This window comes from Carcharhinus amblyrhynchos, chromosome 2 (genome assembly GCF_965287045.1).
Source record: "Carcharhinus amblyrhynchos chromosome 2, sCarAmb.v2.hapA, whole genome shotgun sequence".
NCBI classification, from domain to species: Eukaryota; Metazoa; Chordata; class Chondrichthyes; order Carcharhiniformes; family Carcharhinidae; genus Carcharhinus; species Carcharhinus amblyrhynchos.
In genome coordinates this window covers 21,070,451-21,088,667 of record NC_137325.1, presented here as the reverse complement: position 1 = coordinate 21,088,667, position 18,217 = coordinate 21,070,451, and the positions used below count along the sequence as shown (strand labels likewise).

At 43.2% G+C, this 18,217-nt stretch overlaps 1 protein-coding gene across 1 annotated transcript in view; it reads left to right on the top strand.

Annotated features, from left to right (window-relative positions):
• Positions 1 to 18,217, top strand: part of LOC145357733 (collagen alpha-6(VI) chain-like) — a 151,727-nt gene that overhangs the window by 73,745 nt on the left and 59,765 nt on the right. The window contains exons 16-24 of the mRNA XM_080211174.1: positions 943 to 1,021; positions 3,899 to 4,044; positions 7,782 to 7,874; positions 9,669 to 9,722; positions 11,212 to 11,283; positions 11,378 to 11,404; positions 11,516 to 11,560; positions 11,644 to 11,697; positions 12,752 to 12,814. Coding sequence (XP_080067300.1) covers positions 943 to 1,021; positions 3,899 to 4,044; positions 7,782 to 7,874; positions 9,669 to 9,722; positions 11,212 to 11,283; positions 11,378 to 11,404; positions 11,516 to 11,560; positions 11,644 to 11,697; positions 12,752 to 12,814 — 633 coding nt within the window. The remainder of the gene's footprint in view (positions 1 to 942; positions 1,022 to 3,898; positions 4,045 to 7,781; positions 7,875 to 9,668; positions 9,723 to 11,211; positions 11,284 to 11,377; positions 11,405 to 11,515; positions 11,561 to 11,643; positions 11,698 to 12,751; positions 12,815 to 18,217) is intronic.

The window sequence follows — 18,217 nt, the reverse complement described above, 5'->3', positions numbered from 1 at the left end:
TTTGTACCTCTTTCCCGACGGGAGAAGGTGGAAGGGAGAATTTCATTAGAGAATTCCATTATTATATAAAAGCAGCACGGACACATGTTCACAAGTAGGGAGGTTAATGTAGGCCCACCTTGATTTTCAGACAACTGATTTTGGACTGGAATCTTTTATCATCAGGTCTTACACTCCACTTCAAAAGTTTCCATTGGGAAGAATAAATAGAAATTTCTTTCATTCCCATCTATTAATTGGGACGCACATGTAAATGAAGTGAGATTAAAGAAATGGCTTAAGATCTGAGTTACTTGAGACACTTTACGATAAAGTGCAGCACGGTGGCTCAGTGCCTAGCACTGCTGGCTCGCAGCTCCAGGGACCGGATTCGGTTCCCAGCTTTTGGGGTCTGCGTGTTCTCCCCATGCCTGTATGAGTTTCCTCCAGGTGCTCCGGTTTCCTCCCACAGTCCAAAAGGCGTGCTGGTTAGGTGCATTTTCCTTCAGTGTACCCAAACAGATGCTGGAGTGTGGCCACTCGGGGATTTTCACAGTAACTTCATTGCAGTGTTAATGTAAGCCTACTTGTGACACTAATAAATAAACTTTGAAACTTTGCAGTAGTTTTGGAACATGGTTCCAGCTTTATCATTTTGGTGGAGACCTATTTTTATCTCAGTGGTTTCTTCAACTCAAAACCGTGATTTTAAACGTGTAAAAACTAGATTATTAATGTGCAATTTCTTTGTCTTAGCAAATAATTCATCCAAACTTTGTAGGAAATGAATTACTACTCAGAAATTTGCATGTTGCCCTGCATGAGAACATTACAAGTACAACTGTATATATTATTATAATATGTTATAAGAACTGCTACAATGAAAACATTCTCCTTTGTCTCTCAATCAATTTGAGCTGTGGCTGATCCAAATAATATTGTTTAAATATGATTCATCTGTAGGTGATTTTATTATTCACGGACGGATTAGATGATGACTTAGATCAACTCAAACAAACGTCACAGAAGCTCAGAGACAAGGGTAAATACAACTTTATATTCGAAACAGCTTGTTTTGGGATTACTGGGTGGAATTTTAACCTGTCAAGTTGATTGGTTTCTGCATGGCCAGGAGGTTTAAACATTAGAAGCTGCCAGTACATTGGAAGGAGCAGGGACCCAACGGATAAAAGCAAATTACTGTGGATGCTGGAATTTGAAACCAAAAGAGAAAACGCTGGAAAATTTCAGCATAATCTCAGAAAATCTCAAATAGCCCTTAAAGAGTTATCTGGACTCGAAACTCTTTTCTCTCCTTACAAATGCTGCCAACCCTGTTAAGATTTTCTAGCATTTTCTCTTTTGGTTTCAGGAACTCGTGGATTCCTGCCTTTAACTTGAGCACATGGGAAACCCCTGTGGGAGAGACAGTTCTCTATTTAGATATATTAAAATCTCCCTAATTTTATGACAGGGCTTTGACTTTCACATTGTTACATTAATTTTCCACGCATTCTGAAAGTCAATCAGCAAAATGAGACGAGAAGGTTGAGGGAACTGAGGGGTGGAGCCATTGATAGGCAAGGAAAGCTTTAAATCCTGTGTTTTGACAGCTGCTTTTTGACCAGGTGAAAGGACTTGATCTGCAGGCATGCTTTCTATTATTTCTTTTCAAGGTCATTTTAACTACATTAGTGTTTTTTTTCCTTTGCTCTGCACTCTGAGCCATCTCAGCAGCAAGAGGGTAATTTGTGCAGCTTAGTCTTTGATCTTGGAATGAGGACCAGGAAGCAGCAGTAATCATCCACCCCGTCCATCCACACAATAAAAGAGATGAGCACAGAATTCCAATTCGGAGGAGGCTATTCCCCCCGACACAAAATACAAAAGCACGTGATTAGCTTTCTGGATAAACTGAACACTGAGATTTGGTATCTCACTTTCCTGACTTTTGCAGCCTTGTGCCAAGTAGGCCTGGGTGGCACACATTGGCAGTAGTGGTCAAGGTCACCACAGTCCTTAATTCTGCACCTCCGACTCCTTCCCATGATCTGTTGGTAGCGTTGGCCACATCTCGCAATCTGATACCCAGGAGTGCATCTCCCAGGTGAGGGATGGCATGTTTGCCAGAACCGCCACTTGTGTACGCTTTGCTGTATCTTAGAATCATGCAGTGCAGAAAAGGCCCTTCGGCCCATCAAGTCTGCATCAGCCACATAAGAAACACCTAACCTCCCACCTAATCTCATTTACCAGCACTTGGCCCATAGGCCTGAATGTTGTGACGTGCCAAGTGCTCATCCAGGTACTTTTTAAAGGGTGTGAGGCAACCCGCCTCTATCACCCACCGAGGCAACGCATTCCAGACTGTCACCACCCTCTGGAAGAAAACGCTTTTCCTCACCTTGAGCCTGTGTCCCCTCATGACTGACCCTTCAACAAAAGCTCCTTATCCACTCTGCCCAGGTCTCTCATAATCTTGTAGGCCTCGATCAGGTCACCCATCAGTCTTCTCTTCTCCAACAAAAATAAAACCAAAGCCTATTCAACCTCTCTTCACAACTTAAATGTTCCATCCCAGGCAGCATCCTGGTGAATCTCCACTGCACCCCCTTCAATGTAGTCACGTCCTTCCTACGATGTGGTGACCAGAACTGCACACAGTACTCTGGCTGTGACCTCATCAAAGTTCTATACAACTCCAACATGACTTCCCTGCTTCTGTAATAGATAAGACATATCAGATTTTTCGCAGATCAAGAAAAGCATGAATTGCACATAGGATACCATCAAATTACCCTCCAGTTCCCCTGGACAGGATTGATCAATTAAACGGGATTCCACGCCATCAATGTTCAACTCGTATGCAACCATCCTTATCCTGATGTATGTAAAAACCAGCCAGCTGCCACAACGCATTCACCCTTGACCAAGCCTCCCACATACATTCACATCTCCACACAGAGTGCAGTATAGGAACAAGCCTGAGAAGTCATTTCAGGAGGAGGAAAGCACTGGGTGCTCTGCACCTTCAGGGGAAGAGGGGGTATAGGTGGAGGAGCAGTGTGAGGAGACTGGTGGAGTGAGAAAACCAGTTTCTGCTCAATCTGTTACCTCAGGAGGGACTGATTGAAGCATGTTTCGTTGATCTATGAATACAGTCTGTCCCTGCATAAAGCAGTCATCCCCACATTTAACAATCTGTCCCTCTCACAGGCACCCATTTCTCTTCTTTCAACACAACAAAAACAAAAAAATGCTGGAAAATCTTGGCAAGTATGACAGCATCTGTGGAGAGAGAATAGAGCCAACGTTCGAGTCTAAATGACCATTCATCAGAGCTAAGGGCAAAGAGAATCAGCAGAGTTTAAACTGTGAGGGTGGTGGTGGGGCAGGGGAGGGGTTGAAATTGGACGAAGGGTATGTAAATAAGGATGAAGAAGGCTGGGAAAGGTGCTTAAAGTGTTCATTAAGTGATCAGAATGTGTGAAGCAAAGGTTAAGGGACTGCCTGAGGAATGTGGCAGTTGTCCTGAGGGGAAGTGGCGGGGGGAGGGGGGGGGTTGATGAGAGGCTAAGAAGGAGAGCTGGAATGGGGAAGTGGAATAATGGATGTGAGAAAGGATGATAAAAACGGATGAATGAGTTGAAAAGAAGAAACAAAATGAAATATGATCAGTGGAAATGGATTGAAAGTGAAGGAGAGAGTTCAGGCTCTGAAAGTTGTTGGAACTCAATGTTCAGTCCGGAAGGCTGTGAAGTGCCCAATTGGAAGATGAGGTACTGTCCCTCCATTCTACTTATCCCCCGTTCAATAAGGTTGCTTTTACAAATCAATAACTACTGCCAATCCAAAACTTCAGCTTTGTTCCATCATCCATTGTAACGTGTGATAATAAATAGTCATTTTGTAATTCCAGGAGTCCATGCACTCATCACTGTGGCTCTGGAAGGCGCTTCAAATGCTTCTGAGATTCCTGAAATTGAGTTTGGAAATGGATTCACATACAAAGACTACTTGTCAATTGAGATGCAAGCCATTGGAAGTGCTTTGTTGAACAAAATAGTAAGTGTACTTTAACAGGTCAAGAATGTTCAATATGCCATAAGTTTCGACAAGGAAATAAAACTCGAGGCCAGAAGGACCAATCTCACTTTAACATATAGTTGACTGTTGCGTCAGATTCTCTGACCTTGCCCACAGCTGGGATTCTCCAGTCCTGCTGCAGTGAATGGAGATTTGACTGAGCATCAAATTCTCCGTTCTCGCTGGCAGTGGCAGCAGGCCGTGAACAGCTGGAGAATCACGGCTGTTCTATTGTTAATATTGATCCAAATATTTGTCTATTAAATGGGGTAAACTTGGTTAAAAAAAAATAAATTGCTGTTCTGTTATCCTTTCTTTCATGCATTCATTCATTTTGCAGCCAGAGGTTGTGGTACATACTGATCCCAACGACATAGATAGGAAAAGGGGTGAGGTCCTGAAAAGTGAATATAGAGAGTTAGGCAGAAGGCTAACATGCAGGACCTCGAAAATAGTAATTTCTGGACTACTAACGGTGCCACGTGCTAGTGAGAGTAGAAATAGGAAGACTAAGCAGATGGCTTGAGAGCTGGTGCAGGGGGCAGGGATTCAGATTTTTTGATCATGGGATCTCTTCTGGAGAAGGGCTGACCTGTTCAAGAAGGACAAGTTACATCTGAACTGGAGGGGGACTAATATCTTGGCGAAGAGATTTGCTAGAGCCACTCCGGAGGATTTAAACTAGTTTGGCAGGGGGTGGGATCCAAAGCAGTAGGGAGACAGAAGAGAAGATTGAGGACAGCACAGAAGTTAAAGAGGGCACATTAAGTAGTGAAGACAGTGTCAGTAATCCTAGTACTAGACAGGTTAGGCAAAAGCGGGACAGAGAGCAAGAGATGTCCAGATTAAACTGCACTTATTTCAATGCAAGAGGCCTAACGGGCAAGGCAGATGAACTCAGGGCATGGCTGGGTACGTGGGACTGGGATATGATAGCTATTACTGAAACATGGCTAAGGGAGGGACAGGACTGGCAGCTCAATGTTCTGGGGCACAAATGCTATGGAAAGATAAAACAGGAGGTAAGAGAGGAGGGGGATGTGTTGATTCGGGAAAACATCATGGCAGTACTGAGACAAGCTATATCTGAGGATTCACCCACTGCCTGAGAAATTAGAAAGGGGGAAATCAATTTGATTGGGTTGTACAATAGGCCCCCAAATAGTCAGCGGGAAATTGAGGAGCAGATATGTAAGGAGATTACAAATAGCTCCAACAAAAATAGGGTGGCAATAGCAGGGGGTTTTAACTTTCCCAACATTGACTGGGACAGCCATAGGATTAGAGGCTTGGATGGAGAGAAATTTGTTAAGAGTATTCAAGAGGAATTTCTCATTCGGTATGTGGATGGCCTAACTAGAGAGGGGCAAAACTTGACCTCCTCTTGGGAAATAAGGAAGGACAGGTGATAGAAGTGTTAGTGAGCAATCATTTTGGGACCAATGATCATAATTCCATTAGTTTTAAGACAGCTATAGAGAATGGTAAGTCTGGCTTAAAAATTAAAATTCTAAATTGGGGCAAGGCCAATTTTGATGGTATCAGACAGGAGCTTTCAAAAGTTAATTGGGGGAATCTGTTGGCAGGCAAAAGGATGCCTGGTAAGTGGGAGGCTTTCAAAAATGTAATAACCAGGGTTCAGGGTAAGCACATCCCTCTTAGAGTGAAGGGCAAGGCTGGTAGAAGTAGGGAACCCTGGATGACTCAGGATGTTGAGACCCTGGTCAAGAAGAAGAAGGAGGCACATGACATGCATAGGCAGCTGCGATCAAGTGGATCTCTTGAAGACATAAAGGGTGTAAGAGTAGAATTAAGAGAGAAATCAGGAGGGCAAAAAGGGGATATGAGATTTCTTTGGCAGGTAAGGCAAAGGAGAATCCAAAGTGATTCTACAAATATATAAAGGGCAAAAGAGGGAGAGGGTAGGGCCTCTTAAGAATCCACAAGGTCATCTATGTGCAGATCCACAAGAGATGGGCAAGATCCTAAATGAATATGTCTCATCAGTATTTACTGTTGAGAAAGCCATGTATGTTAGGGAACTTGGGGAAATAAATAGTGATGTCTTGACAAGTGTACATATAACAGGGAAGGAAGTGCTGGAAGTCTTAAAGTGCATCAAGGTAGATAAATGCCCAGGACCTGATGAAGTGTATCCCAGGACGTTGTGAGAGGCTAAAAAGGAGATTGTGGGTCCCCTAGCAGAGATACCAAAGTGAGGTGCCTGAAGATTGGAGGGTGGCAAATGTCATGCCTTTGTTTAAAAAGGGCTGCAGGAAAAATCCTAGGAACTGCAGGCCAGTGAGCCTCACATTTGAGTAAGTTGTTAGAAGATATCCTGAGAGATAAGATCAACAGGCATTTAGAGGGGCAAGGACTGATTAGGGACAGTCAGCATAGTGTTGTGAGTGGAAAATCATGCTGACAAGTTTAATTGAGTTTTTTTGAAGGGGTAACCAAGAAGGTCGATGAGGGCAGCACAATTGATGTTGTCCACATGGACTTCAGCAAGGCCTTTGACAAGGTACTGCATGGCAGGTTGTTGCATAAAGTTAAATCTCATGGGATCCAGGGTGAGGTAGCCAATTGGATACAAAATTGGCTGGTTGACAGAAGACAGAGGATGGTTGTAGAGGGTTGTATTTCAAACTGGAGGCCTGTGACCAGCAGTGTGCCTCAGGAATCAGTGCTGAGTCCACTGTTATTTGTCATTTATATGAATGATTTGATGAGAATTTAGGAGGCATGGTTAGTAAGTCTGCAGATGACACCAAGATTAGTGGCATAGTGGACAGTGAAGAAGGTTATCGAGGATTGCAGCAAGATCTTGATCAACTGGGCCCATGGACTGATGAATGGCAGATGGAGTTTAATGTAGATGAATGCGAGGTGATGCATTTTGGTAGATTGAACCAAGACAGGACTTAATAAGTTAATGATAGAGCTTTGGGGAGAGTTATAGAACAAAGAGATCTAGGGATACAAGTTCATAGCTCCTTGAAAGTGGAGTCACAGGTGGATATAATAGTGAAGAAGGCAGTCAGAATGCTGCGGTCAGGACATTGAATACAGGAGTTAGGACATCTTTTTGAAGTTGTACAACACATTGGCAAGGCCACACTTGGAATACTGTGTACAGTTCTGGTCACCCTACTATAGAAAGGATATTATTAAACTAGATAGAGTGCAGAAAAGTTTACTAGGATGCTACCGGACTTGATGTTAGAAGGAGAAGTTGGATAGACTGAGACTTTGTTCTCTGGAATGAAGGAGGCTGAGGGGTGATCTTATAGAGGTCTATAAAATAATGAGGGGCACAGGTCAGCTAGATAGTCAATATGTTTTCCCAAAAGTAGATGAGTTAAAACTAGAGGGCATAGGTTTAAGGTGAGGGGGAAGAGATACAAAAGTGTCCAGAGGGGCAAATCTTTCACACAGATGGTGGTGAGTATCTGGAACAAGCTGCCAGAGGCAGTAGTAGAGGCGGGTACAATTTTGTCTTTTAAAAAGCATTTACATGGGTAAGATGGGTACAGAGGGATATGGGGCAAACACAGTCAATTGGGACTAGCTTTGTGGTTTAAAAAAAGGGATGATGGCATGGACAAGTTGGACCAAAGGGCCTGTTTCCATGCTACGAACCTCTATGAATCTATGAAGTTGCATCCTGCCGAATTGATTTTGCAATCCCAATAAAACTTTCATTTTGTTTTCAGCAATCAGTGGCAGAAAAACAGTGTTGCAATGTGAACTGTGTGTGCTTAGCAGAACGCGGAAGACCTGGCGATCTGGGAGATCCTGGAAAGGCGGTAAGACATAAAACCTATTCGGCACAAGCTCTCGTCTATTCAATGGAAGGATGATCGAATATGAATCTGATCGTAGAATCCCTGCAGTGCAGAAGGAGTCCATTTGGCCCATCAAAGTCTGCACTGACAACAATTCCACTCAGGTCCTATTCCCGTAACCTCACATATTTACCTTGCTGGTTCCCCGGGCAATAAGGGGCAACTTAATATGTCCAATCCTCCTAACCTGCACATCTTTGGAGTGTGAGAGGAAACCGGAGCACGTGGAGGAAACCCACGCAGACATGAGGAGAATGTGCAAACTCCACACAGTCACCTAAGGCTGGAATTGAACCTGGGCCCTTTGCGCTGTGAGGCAGCAGTGCTAACCACTGTGCCACCGTGCCGCTATTTTGGTCACTTTCATAAGTTGATTCAAAGTGAATGTATTTACCCCAAAAGTTCCTACTTAAAAGTGTATCCGAAGTGGGCTGTAAGTGTACCCAATGAAGCAGGACCAGACACCTCTCTAAAGCACTAGGACAGGTTCAGTTATACCCTTGCGATGGGTACTGATCTCTTGATATTTTTAGCTTCCAATGGAAGCAACGTGGCTTTCTTCTAAAGAAAGATAATTTATCCCCTCCAGGATAGATTACTTCAGGTTGGAAGACCCTTTCCCGGGATATCAGTGGGACCTAAGCTATCTCCCACCTCGGAGTTGGTAGGAGCTCCATTGAGGCCTGAATAAATTCAAGAGTTTCCCTGCCTCAATCCTCATAGATTTCCCCAAATTTGATTTATTATTGTCACACGTACTGGGATATGGTGAAAAGTATTGTCCCTTGTCCGATCAAAACATACCATTCATAGAGTACATAGGGGAGTAGGAAAGGAGAGGTGTAGAAGGTGGTGTTGCAGTCACAGGTAGGGTGAAGAGAAAGATCAGTTTAATAAATAGGTCCATTCAAAAGACTGATGTCATCAGGGAAGAAGCCGTTCTTGAATCTGTTGATCCATGTTTTCCAATTTTCGTATCTTTTTCCCACCAGAAGAAGGTGGAAGAGAGTATATCCAGAACATGGGGTCCTTGGTTATGCCAGCTGCTTTCCCAAAGCAGCAGGAAGTGTAGACAGAACCAATGGATGGGAGGCTGATTTACATGGGAAAGGGCAGACAAAAGATCCAAAAAGCTATGAAATGGTTGGAACAATGAAATTCCTCTCCATACAATGCCATCATTAGGCACACACCTCACATGCACCTGAATAGTTTAAAATTAAAAGTTTGTGTATTAGTGTTATACATTAACACTGCAATGAAGTTAGTGCGAAAATCCTCTAGTCACCACACTCTGGCGCCTGTTCAGGTACACTGAGGGAGAATTTAGCATGGCCAGCACATCTTTCAGACAGGAAACCGGAGCACCCGGAGGAAACCCATGCAAACACGGGGAGAACGTGCAGACTCCACACAGTGACCCAAGCTGGGAATCGAACCCAGGACCCTGGCACTGTGAGGCAGCAGTGCTAACTACTGTGCCACCATTCCACCCCTAACTGCAGTGCCAATTAGCAGATAGCCAAGAAATATGGGCCCATACCAAACCCAGGATTGAACCAGGAACCTTCAGATCTTCAATCTAATACTCTCCCAACTGAGCTATTTTGGCTTGCAGCCTCAACTGAAATATATGCCAATGTAAGATGAATATCTGTAATAAAGTCAGCTTACAGGCTGATGTTATATACCCGAGTTTAAAAGATATGCATTTATTACCACACTAAGTGCTTGATGGCCTTTTCATTATTACAGGGAAACAAAGGATCACCTGGAATTCCTGGCTATCCAGGAATAGATGGAGTAGAGGTGAGTTTGCTTAATTTTAATTATTAGTGAAACATTTTAGTTGCTCGTCATTTAAATCCGGATTCTGCTAACTTGCATCATAGAGGACTGGTAGTGACTCCAGTCTACAGCTAGTAAACTAATATATGTTTAGCCAACACTGCAAGAGATACCATTAGCAGTTTAACATTATTTTGAAAAGTCTTCGAGAAAGAGCTTTGACAAAGGGTCATCTGGACTCAAGATGTCAGCTCTTTTCTCCCCTTACAGATGCTGCCCGACTTGCTGAGATTTTCCAGCATTTTCTCTTTTGGTTTTAGATTCCAGCATCTGCAGTAATTTATTTTGAAAAGTCTTTTGGCCTTACAAAGCATGCAAGTTATAAAATTTAGTCAGGCTTTTAAAATTTGGTCAATATAGGAACATAAGACACAGATGCAGGAATAGGCCTTTTGGCCCTTCAAACCAGATCCACCATTCAGTAAGATCCTGGCTGATCTAGTTGCGATTTGAACCCCACCTTCCTGTCTGCCCCCTACTTTGCTGTTTCACTGTAATCCTCGATTCCCTTGTCTATCAAAAACCTGCCTTGAACAAATTTAACGACCCAGTCTCCATTGCTTTCTGAGGAAGGGAATTCCACATACTAAAGACCCCCTGAGGGAAAAAATTCTCTTCATTGCAGACTTAAAAGAAGATCTCTTGATTTTAAATTGTGTTCCCTAGTTCTAGTCACTCCCACAAGTGGAAACATCTTCCAGGTATCTACCTTGACAAATTCCATCAGGATTTGATGTTTCAATAGGATCACTTTCATTCTTCTAAACTCCAATGGATACAGGCTCAACCTTTCTTCATACGATAAGGATTTCAGTACTGCTGAACTACTGAGTTCCTGTACTGCTTCTCTAAAGCAATTATGTATTTTTTCACATAATTATCTTATGTTTGCATTTTTATTACTCCAAGCCTCTTTCTTTGCACCCCTCCTCACTGGTGACCAGGAAGAATTGAAACCATTTAGCTAACTTATTAATAATGGAACATGAACACAGAACTGCAAAGCATCTGCAGCCTTGACTCCAACAGCATACTATCTAACCCTCAGTGCTCAGGTCAAGAACCCCCATGAAGGACAGGCTGTACCATTCTGCATCTAATACAGGGGTCCACTACTGCAATCACCCTATTATCAAGACTTCTACCAGTGGTCTCATCCTCCCAACAGCTCCTCCCCCGTTTTCACTCTGTCGCTCCATCTCGCTGTATCTTGATCTCTCCAGGACCTCTCCTGTCCTCTCTCCCTGGGTATCCTCTTATATCAAATCTGCACTCTTAGACCCACTTCATTGACAGCAAAGTAGAGATGTTAATGTGTACACAGAAGCATCATGCAGGTCCTAGTCAACATTTTCACACACACACTGCATGGGGCGCTAAGTAAGCTTTGTTTGCGTTATGTTTTATAATGTAGATAATATTAGAAACCAAATTTGAACATCTTTTACAGGGTCAGAGAGGTCCCCCAGGTATCGATGGTCCTCAAGGATTTATGGGGTGTGCAGGTGATAGAGGCCGCAAGGTAAAGGATTATTGAATGTGTCTCCTGTATATCAGTTACCAACAGAATTCTACTTTTGCTCGTGGTGTTCTGATGATTGTACAATGTGTTTCAGGGATCAAGAGGTTATCGAGGAACAAAGGTAAATCCGGCTTCTTTACTTTTTATTAATTCCAGTAAAGCGGAAATATTTTCTGTTACCTAACACCGGATGTTACCAATATGCTAATAGCCAACATTACTGTTGTAATAGGGCAGTGATGGGGACCACGGTATTGATGGAATCAATGGAGAGCAGGTAATTGTGAGATACATTCGTCACAATTCACTTTTTCTTTCATATTTATGTACAAGTATTAATACAAGATTGTGATTTCGTAGGGAGAACATGGAGAGTCTGGACAGGCTGGGGAGAAAGGGAAGCAAGGATATACGGTAATCTTTATAATAGCATTTTCGAGCAATAAAGTGAAATTAGCTTTACCCAAAATGACTTGTACTCATTGCATCTCCTTTGAACATTTCTATCCATCCTTTGCAATACGGTTGTTCTCTGCATTTAGTAAATCCTTTCTTACTTTCTATTTGTCGGGATTTTTATTTAATTGTTTTAACCTATGGTCCATACAGATGTTCTACATTCCTATAAAATATGGGGTGGTACTGATGTTATTTTATCGAGTGTGAACGAGTTGTGAGTGTCCCAAGTATGTGAGAAATGATTACAATCTATACTCCTACCCCCTCCACCCCAACCCCTCACACCCATGCCCCCCCTTCCCCCAACACAATCCGTGGCACGTCTTACAGAGACAGTCTACCATTGGTCAGTCCTGCCACTGTCAATGGGTCTCGCCAGTTGTTCGCGCCTTCCCCGGAGGTGGGGGTTCGCCATAGGCAGGGACCAGAAGACCCTGCTGGTGGGAACAGCTGGAAAAGTTTGGCCATTATATGAGTGTCATTGTGTGGCTATGCCAACGTTGGGTACAGTAAGACTCAGAACACCAGGTTAAAGTCCAACAGGTTTATTTGGAATCACGAGCTTTAAGAGCATTGCTTCTCCATCTGGGGAGTGATCACTCAAATCAGAAGAGTATCATTCACCTGATGAAGGAGCCATACTCCAAAAGCTTGTGACACCAAATAATCCTTTTGGATGTTGTGAGACTTCTTACTATGACTGTCATTACATAGTGAAAACACATGAACATATGGTGAAAATCATCTGTGTGACTCAATGCAATTAAAAGGCTGTACCATGAAATTATGTCATTTTATTGTGAGTTTATCACTATATTACCAGTATGTCATTCCATTTCAACTTAATTTAACTGGTGAAATTACATTGCTGTCTATTGAAATTCTGTGGCGGTAGTAACGTTTTAATATGGAGTAAAATTACTTTTCAAAGTTATGAAATGATTATAATTTGTTGCCAACTGTAAATGCACCACAGATATCATGGGAATAATACATCTTCTCATCTTAGGGTAGGAAAGGTGCAAAAGGCGACCTTGGTGATCGTGGTCAACTTGGAATACCTGGAGACCCTGTAAGTAAAACCATATGGTCCTAAATGGTGTGCAAAGGAGATAGTCAAACTCTTAAAACACAGAGAGGCTATCTTGACCTAATTGAGGCATGCAAGATGATCAGAGGATTAGATAGGGTGGACAGTGAGAGCCTTTTTCCTTGGATGGTGATAGCTGACACGAGGGGACATAGCTTTAAATTGAGGGGTGATAAATATAGGACAGATGTCAGAGGTACGTTCTTTACTCAGAGGGTAGTAAGGGCGTGGAATGCCCTGCCTACAGCAGTCATGGACTCGCCAACTTTAAGGGCATTCAAATGGTCATTGGTTAGACATATGGATAATATTGGAATAGTTTAGGTTAGAGGGTCATTAGATTGGTTCCACTGGTCAGCGCAACATCGAGGGCCGAAGGGCCTGTACTGCGCTGTAATGTTCTATGTTCTACGTTTATCTCGGGAGTATTTTTCTGAAATTGCTCTCCTAGAGCCCGTGCTGCCCATGATTTTCTGACAGTTAATTGAATGTTTGGGAATGGAGGTCAGAGTGCATGGGAATTTCCCAGTGGTACTATCAACAGGGGAAGCAGTGCTGATTCTCAAACTTTCTGTTTGATCTCTCTGGAAGTTTAATGGCCTTTCAGTAAAGGTTGTGTTTATACATGTGCTTGCCATGACTGACACTACTGTCCTGAAGCGGAGCCAAAGTGGTCTCTTTCCAAGTAGCAACAACTCTGATTCAGTTTGAAGCTCTTGCCATATGATAACATAATTGCCCCTTTCTAAATTATTTTCTACAGGCTTGTACTTCTCATGTCAAGAATTCCAGCAGAGTTTAAAAGTTTATTTATCAGTGTCACAAGTAGGCTTACAATAATACTGCAATGAAGTTACTGTGAAAATTCCCAAGTCACTGCACTCCAGCGCCTATTTGGGTACACTGAAGGTGAATTTAGCATGGCCAAAGCATCTAACCAGCACGGCTTTCGGACTGTGGGAGGAAACCGGAACATCAGGAGGAAACCCATGCAGACATGGGTAGAACGTACAGACTCTGCACTGACAGTAACTCAGGTCAGGAATCAAACCCAGGACCCTGGCACCATGAGACAGCAGTGCTAACTGTTGTGCCACCGTGCCGCAGGGCATCCTGTTTATGTAGTGGTTGAGCTTTTTTGTGGGGAACTGCCTCCAAATTTTTGATATGTTCCCAATTGCCCTGTCAGCAGACACTGACCCACTCCCACCAGCCTCTGATACACAAAAGAAGCGAAACCCCAATACTGGCACACTGGCTGAGCTGATGTGACCGAGCTTTCAAAGGACAGGATTCAATGTTCTCCGTTTCTCAATGTTTCAATGTTTTGGCTTTTTCCTTCAACTTGGTTGGGTTACTTCAGCGTTCACTGGTCACCGTAAGGATAGTACTGCAGACTGTTATCTGTATGAACGTTTCCTGTTTCCGTACAGATCTATGTATACATATGTGTACTACACACAAGGTGCTTCCCACCAGTTCTCAGTTACTTAGCCATGTGATGTTGCATCACAGTAAACTTGGCCATTACCTCAGTGTCAGAATTTCCTGATGATATTAACCCTTTATTCTACCATGTTGTAGAAGAAAATATACTTGCAACTAGAGAAAGAAATGGAGATATCTCCTAGATCCTCTCACCGAGTGCTTTAGTCACCCCAACCCCCCAACGCCCTCCACCTCCCGCCGCCGCCGCCCCCCCCGCCCCAACACCACCACCGGTTCGAAAGCCAACAAGATCTTTATCCAAGGCTATTGTTGTATAAATGTTTGGATGGTCAATTGATTCTTGTAGCTCATTGCATTTCGTCCTTGGAAGGCCCAGTCTGCGTTCAAACAAATGGACTCAGAGCTGCAAATCAATTTGATCTTATAATCTGTATCAAGGTTTCTTCTTATTAATACATGGTATTAGAATTGAATTCAAATTGTTGAGCTCAATTTTCCTGTCCCCCTAGTGGTAGAATGGGAGATGGGATGGAGTGTGGGGGTTTTGGGGGGGAGGGTGAGGAAGGTAGGAGGAGCTACATTTTGCTTGCTCCCTGATTCATTCTGTTAGGGAAGTCACCATGTGGTGGGCTGGCTGGCAGATTGACTGTAAGCTCCACAGAAGTGAGCAACTAATTAACATTGTTGAGATCTCAAATAGGCCTCGTTTTGGAGCCTCTCTTCCATTTTGTTGGCAGTGGAGTTGTGCACAGATCAAAGCCTACAGTTCAGTGGAGGCAGATTTCCTGTGGCAAAACAAAGGCCATGATGTGGAAGTGCTGGCGTTGGACTGGGGTAAGCACAGTAAGAAGCCTCACAGCACCTGATGAAGGAGTGAGACTCCGAAAGCTTGTGCTGCCAAATAAACATGTTGGACTTTAACCTGGTCCAGGTTAGAGACTTCTTACTGTGCAAAACAAGGGGCCATTAGACCTGGAGCTCCATGCACAAAGAAGGAGTTGAATTAATGGCAAGCCGCGTTCGAAGCCAAGACCAACTTAGCACAGAGGATCCCTCCATCCCAACTTACCTATTGGTCTAAATGCTGGTTATTCAATTTCTCATATGGCCTACTGAGATTCTAGAACTGCTGTCTTCCTGATTGGTCCTGCAGCATTGGCAGCCTGTCCCAAGTAGAGGGCAAGTTCGGAGCTAACCAAACAGGAGGACACTTACAGGAAGAGCCACATCCCATTGCCAGCAAGTTCCGGATTCTCACTTGATCCCAATGCCTGTGAGGATAGAAGGTCTTCGACAGAGTAAAGGTCAATGTGGGATTGGAGAACAGTTCCGCCCATATAGTGAAGTAGAGTGTTGCATGATAATAGACGGTAGAGTATGGAAGGAATAGGCTCGGAGATAGCGGGTGCACTCCTATCGCGGGTTTCCAAGTGGGTTGGAATCAATGGGTAATCCCACTGACAGCAATGAGACCAGAAGATACCATCACTGGTGAACAATATGCAGCCTCCTCCGTGAGCAACAGCTGGGACGCTGAAGAATCCTGCCCAGCAGCTGTGCCGGGCAGTACTTTAGATAGGCACATTGTTAAAGACTACCAATAAATAGTTTCTGTTGAATCATTGAAGCCTCCAATTCTCTCTGTGAAACACCAAACAGCCTTTACAATATGACAGCAGTGAAGGATGGGACCTCAAAATCCCAGAGAAGCCGGAATTCAGAATTTAAAAACTAAAGAAGCTAAATCTTGACCTGGGAGCAGAGCACCCAATTTGAAAGTGCAGTTGGAAAGTATCTAAATAAAAAGCACCTTAAAGACATGAAGGTCTATTGCCAGATCTGATCCAACAGAGTCAAAGGGCCTCGCTAAGTCTCAGAAAGACTGAGCAAAATTCCAAAGAGGGAAGAAAGGCTGAACAGCAGCAAAAGAATCCACTGGGCAAATAAAAAGCCAGATCTCATAAGGTTTAGAGGCAGAGTGAAAGGATCTGGCTAAATCCCAAAAAGAGGGAGGTGATGGCCTAGTGGTATTATCACTAAACTATTAATCCAGAAACTCAGCTAATGTTCTGGGGGCCCGGGTTCAAATCCCACTACGGCAGCTGGTGGAATTTGAATCCAATAAAAAATATCCGGAATTAAGAATCTGCTGATGACCATGAAACCATTGCCAGTTGCCAGAAAAAAACCATCTGGTTCACTAACGTCCTTTAAGGAAGGAAATCTGCCGTCCTTAACCTGGTCTGGTCGACATGTGACTCCAGAGCAATGTGGTTGACTCTCAACTGCCCTCTCAAAGGGCAACTAGGGATGGACAAAAAATGCTGGTCAGCCAGCAACACCCATATCCCACCAATGAATAAAAAAAAATTGAAAAGGGAGAAAAAAAGCTTTAAAAAATTCCACTGTGCTGAAGAAAAGCCAGATTTGAGTGAAAACAGAGCCAATGGACCTAGCCAAATGATACAAGCGTGCATGCCTTTCCATGAAACACCAGGCAACTTTACAACTGAAGCTTGCACGAAATATCAGCCCATTGAGTCAACAAGCTATGTTACTGTTGTCTGGCATTAGATTGTGAGAGACCTCCATAACCATATGTTCCTCATTATTCTTAAAAGATTCTATTCTGATATGATACTTGTTGCCTAATTATATGGTTTAATAATCAGTAAGCAAAAGCTAAGTAGTTTTAATAGCTACCATCAATTGCTCGTGCAAAAGTACTCCAGATCACAAAATACTAACTAAACAGCCTCATGAACCTGAGTCATCGAGATGGCTTTGAGTGTACAGTTCTTCTTGTCTGTTCACTTGATGTCAAACACAATCATGGGATCACAAAGAATTGGATAATGTACCAAATTAATTGGCAACTTGACCACACTCGCAGTGATTTAATTGCATATTGCGAGATCAAGTTCAAGCCCTCAGAGTCCTGTGTATGCTTTTGTCACATTTATTTACTACATCACTGACTAAAAAGGGAAGGTGATCATGAAAGAGAGCAAAATTCTTCATTCTCCATTCAGAGCAAAAATAGAAGGCAACCCAGATAGCTTCATAGGAAGGAACATAGAAATATAGACATAGGCACATAGAAGATAGGAGCAGGAGGAGGCTATTTGGACCTTTGAGCCTGCTCTGTCATTCATTATGATCATGGCTGATCATTCAACTCAATAGCCTAATTTTTCCCCTTTGATCCCATTCATACCAAGTGCTATATCCAGCCACCGCTTGAATACATTCAATGTTTTGGCGTCAACGACTTCCTGTGGTAATGAATTCTACAAGCTCACCACTCTTTGGGTGAAGAAATGTCTCCTCATCTCTGTCCTGAATGGTCTACCCTGAATCCTCAGACTGTGACCCCTGCCTCAGACTGTCACCCCTGCCTCAGACTGTGACCCCTGTCGACCCCTGAGGAACGAGAGGGGTAGGGGATAATTCTGCTGTTGTCAATAGTGTACATGAAGCCATATCCTTTCAGTCAGCCACTTTACACCTCCCCATTTTTTCATTTTAATTGACTTCAACAGAGAAAGATGACTGAGGGGATTTTCCAGACCATCCCGACAACATGGTAGGTCTTCCAGCAGCAGCCATTGGCAGGACTGGAAGATCCCACTGGTGGGGAGAGCCGGAAAATTCAGCCCCTTATCTTGGGCTGAATTGCAACCAAAACTCAAAAGGAAGTAAAAGGAAAGCAAATGCACTCAGAGCCACGCCCACTCTTGATAATTTTCTTAATAGTCTCCATAACGTTCCAAACATATTTCACAATTCCACTGTTAGAATTTCCAGAAAAGTTGACGCGGTTTTCTGTCTACCCAAGTGTAATACAAAACAAGGGTTTGATTTAGTACCAAAAATTTTTACTTCTATTTCATTTAATGGTTAATAAATCACTTGTAGGTTTCCTGTGGTCATGGC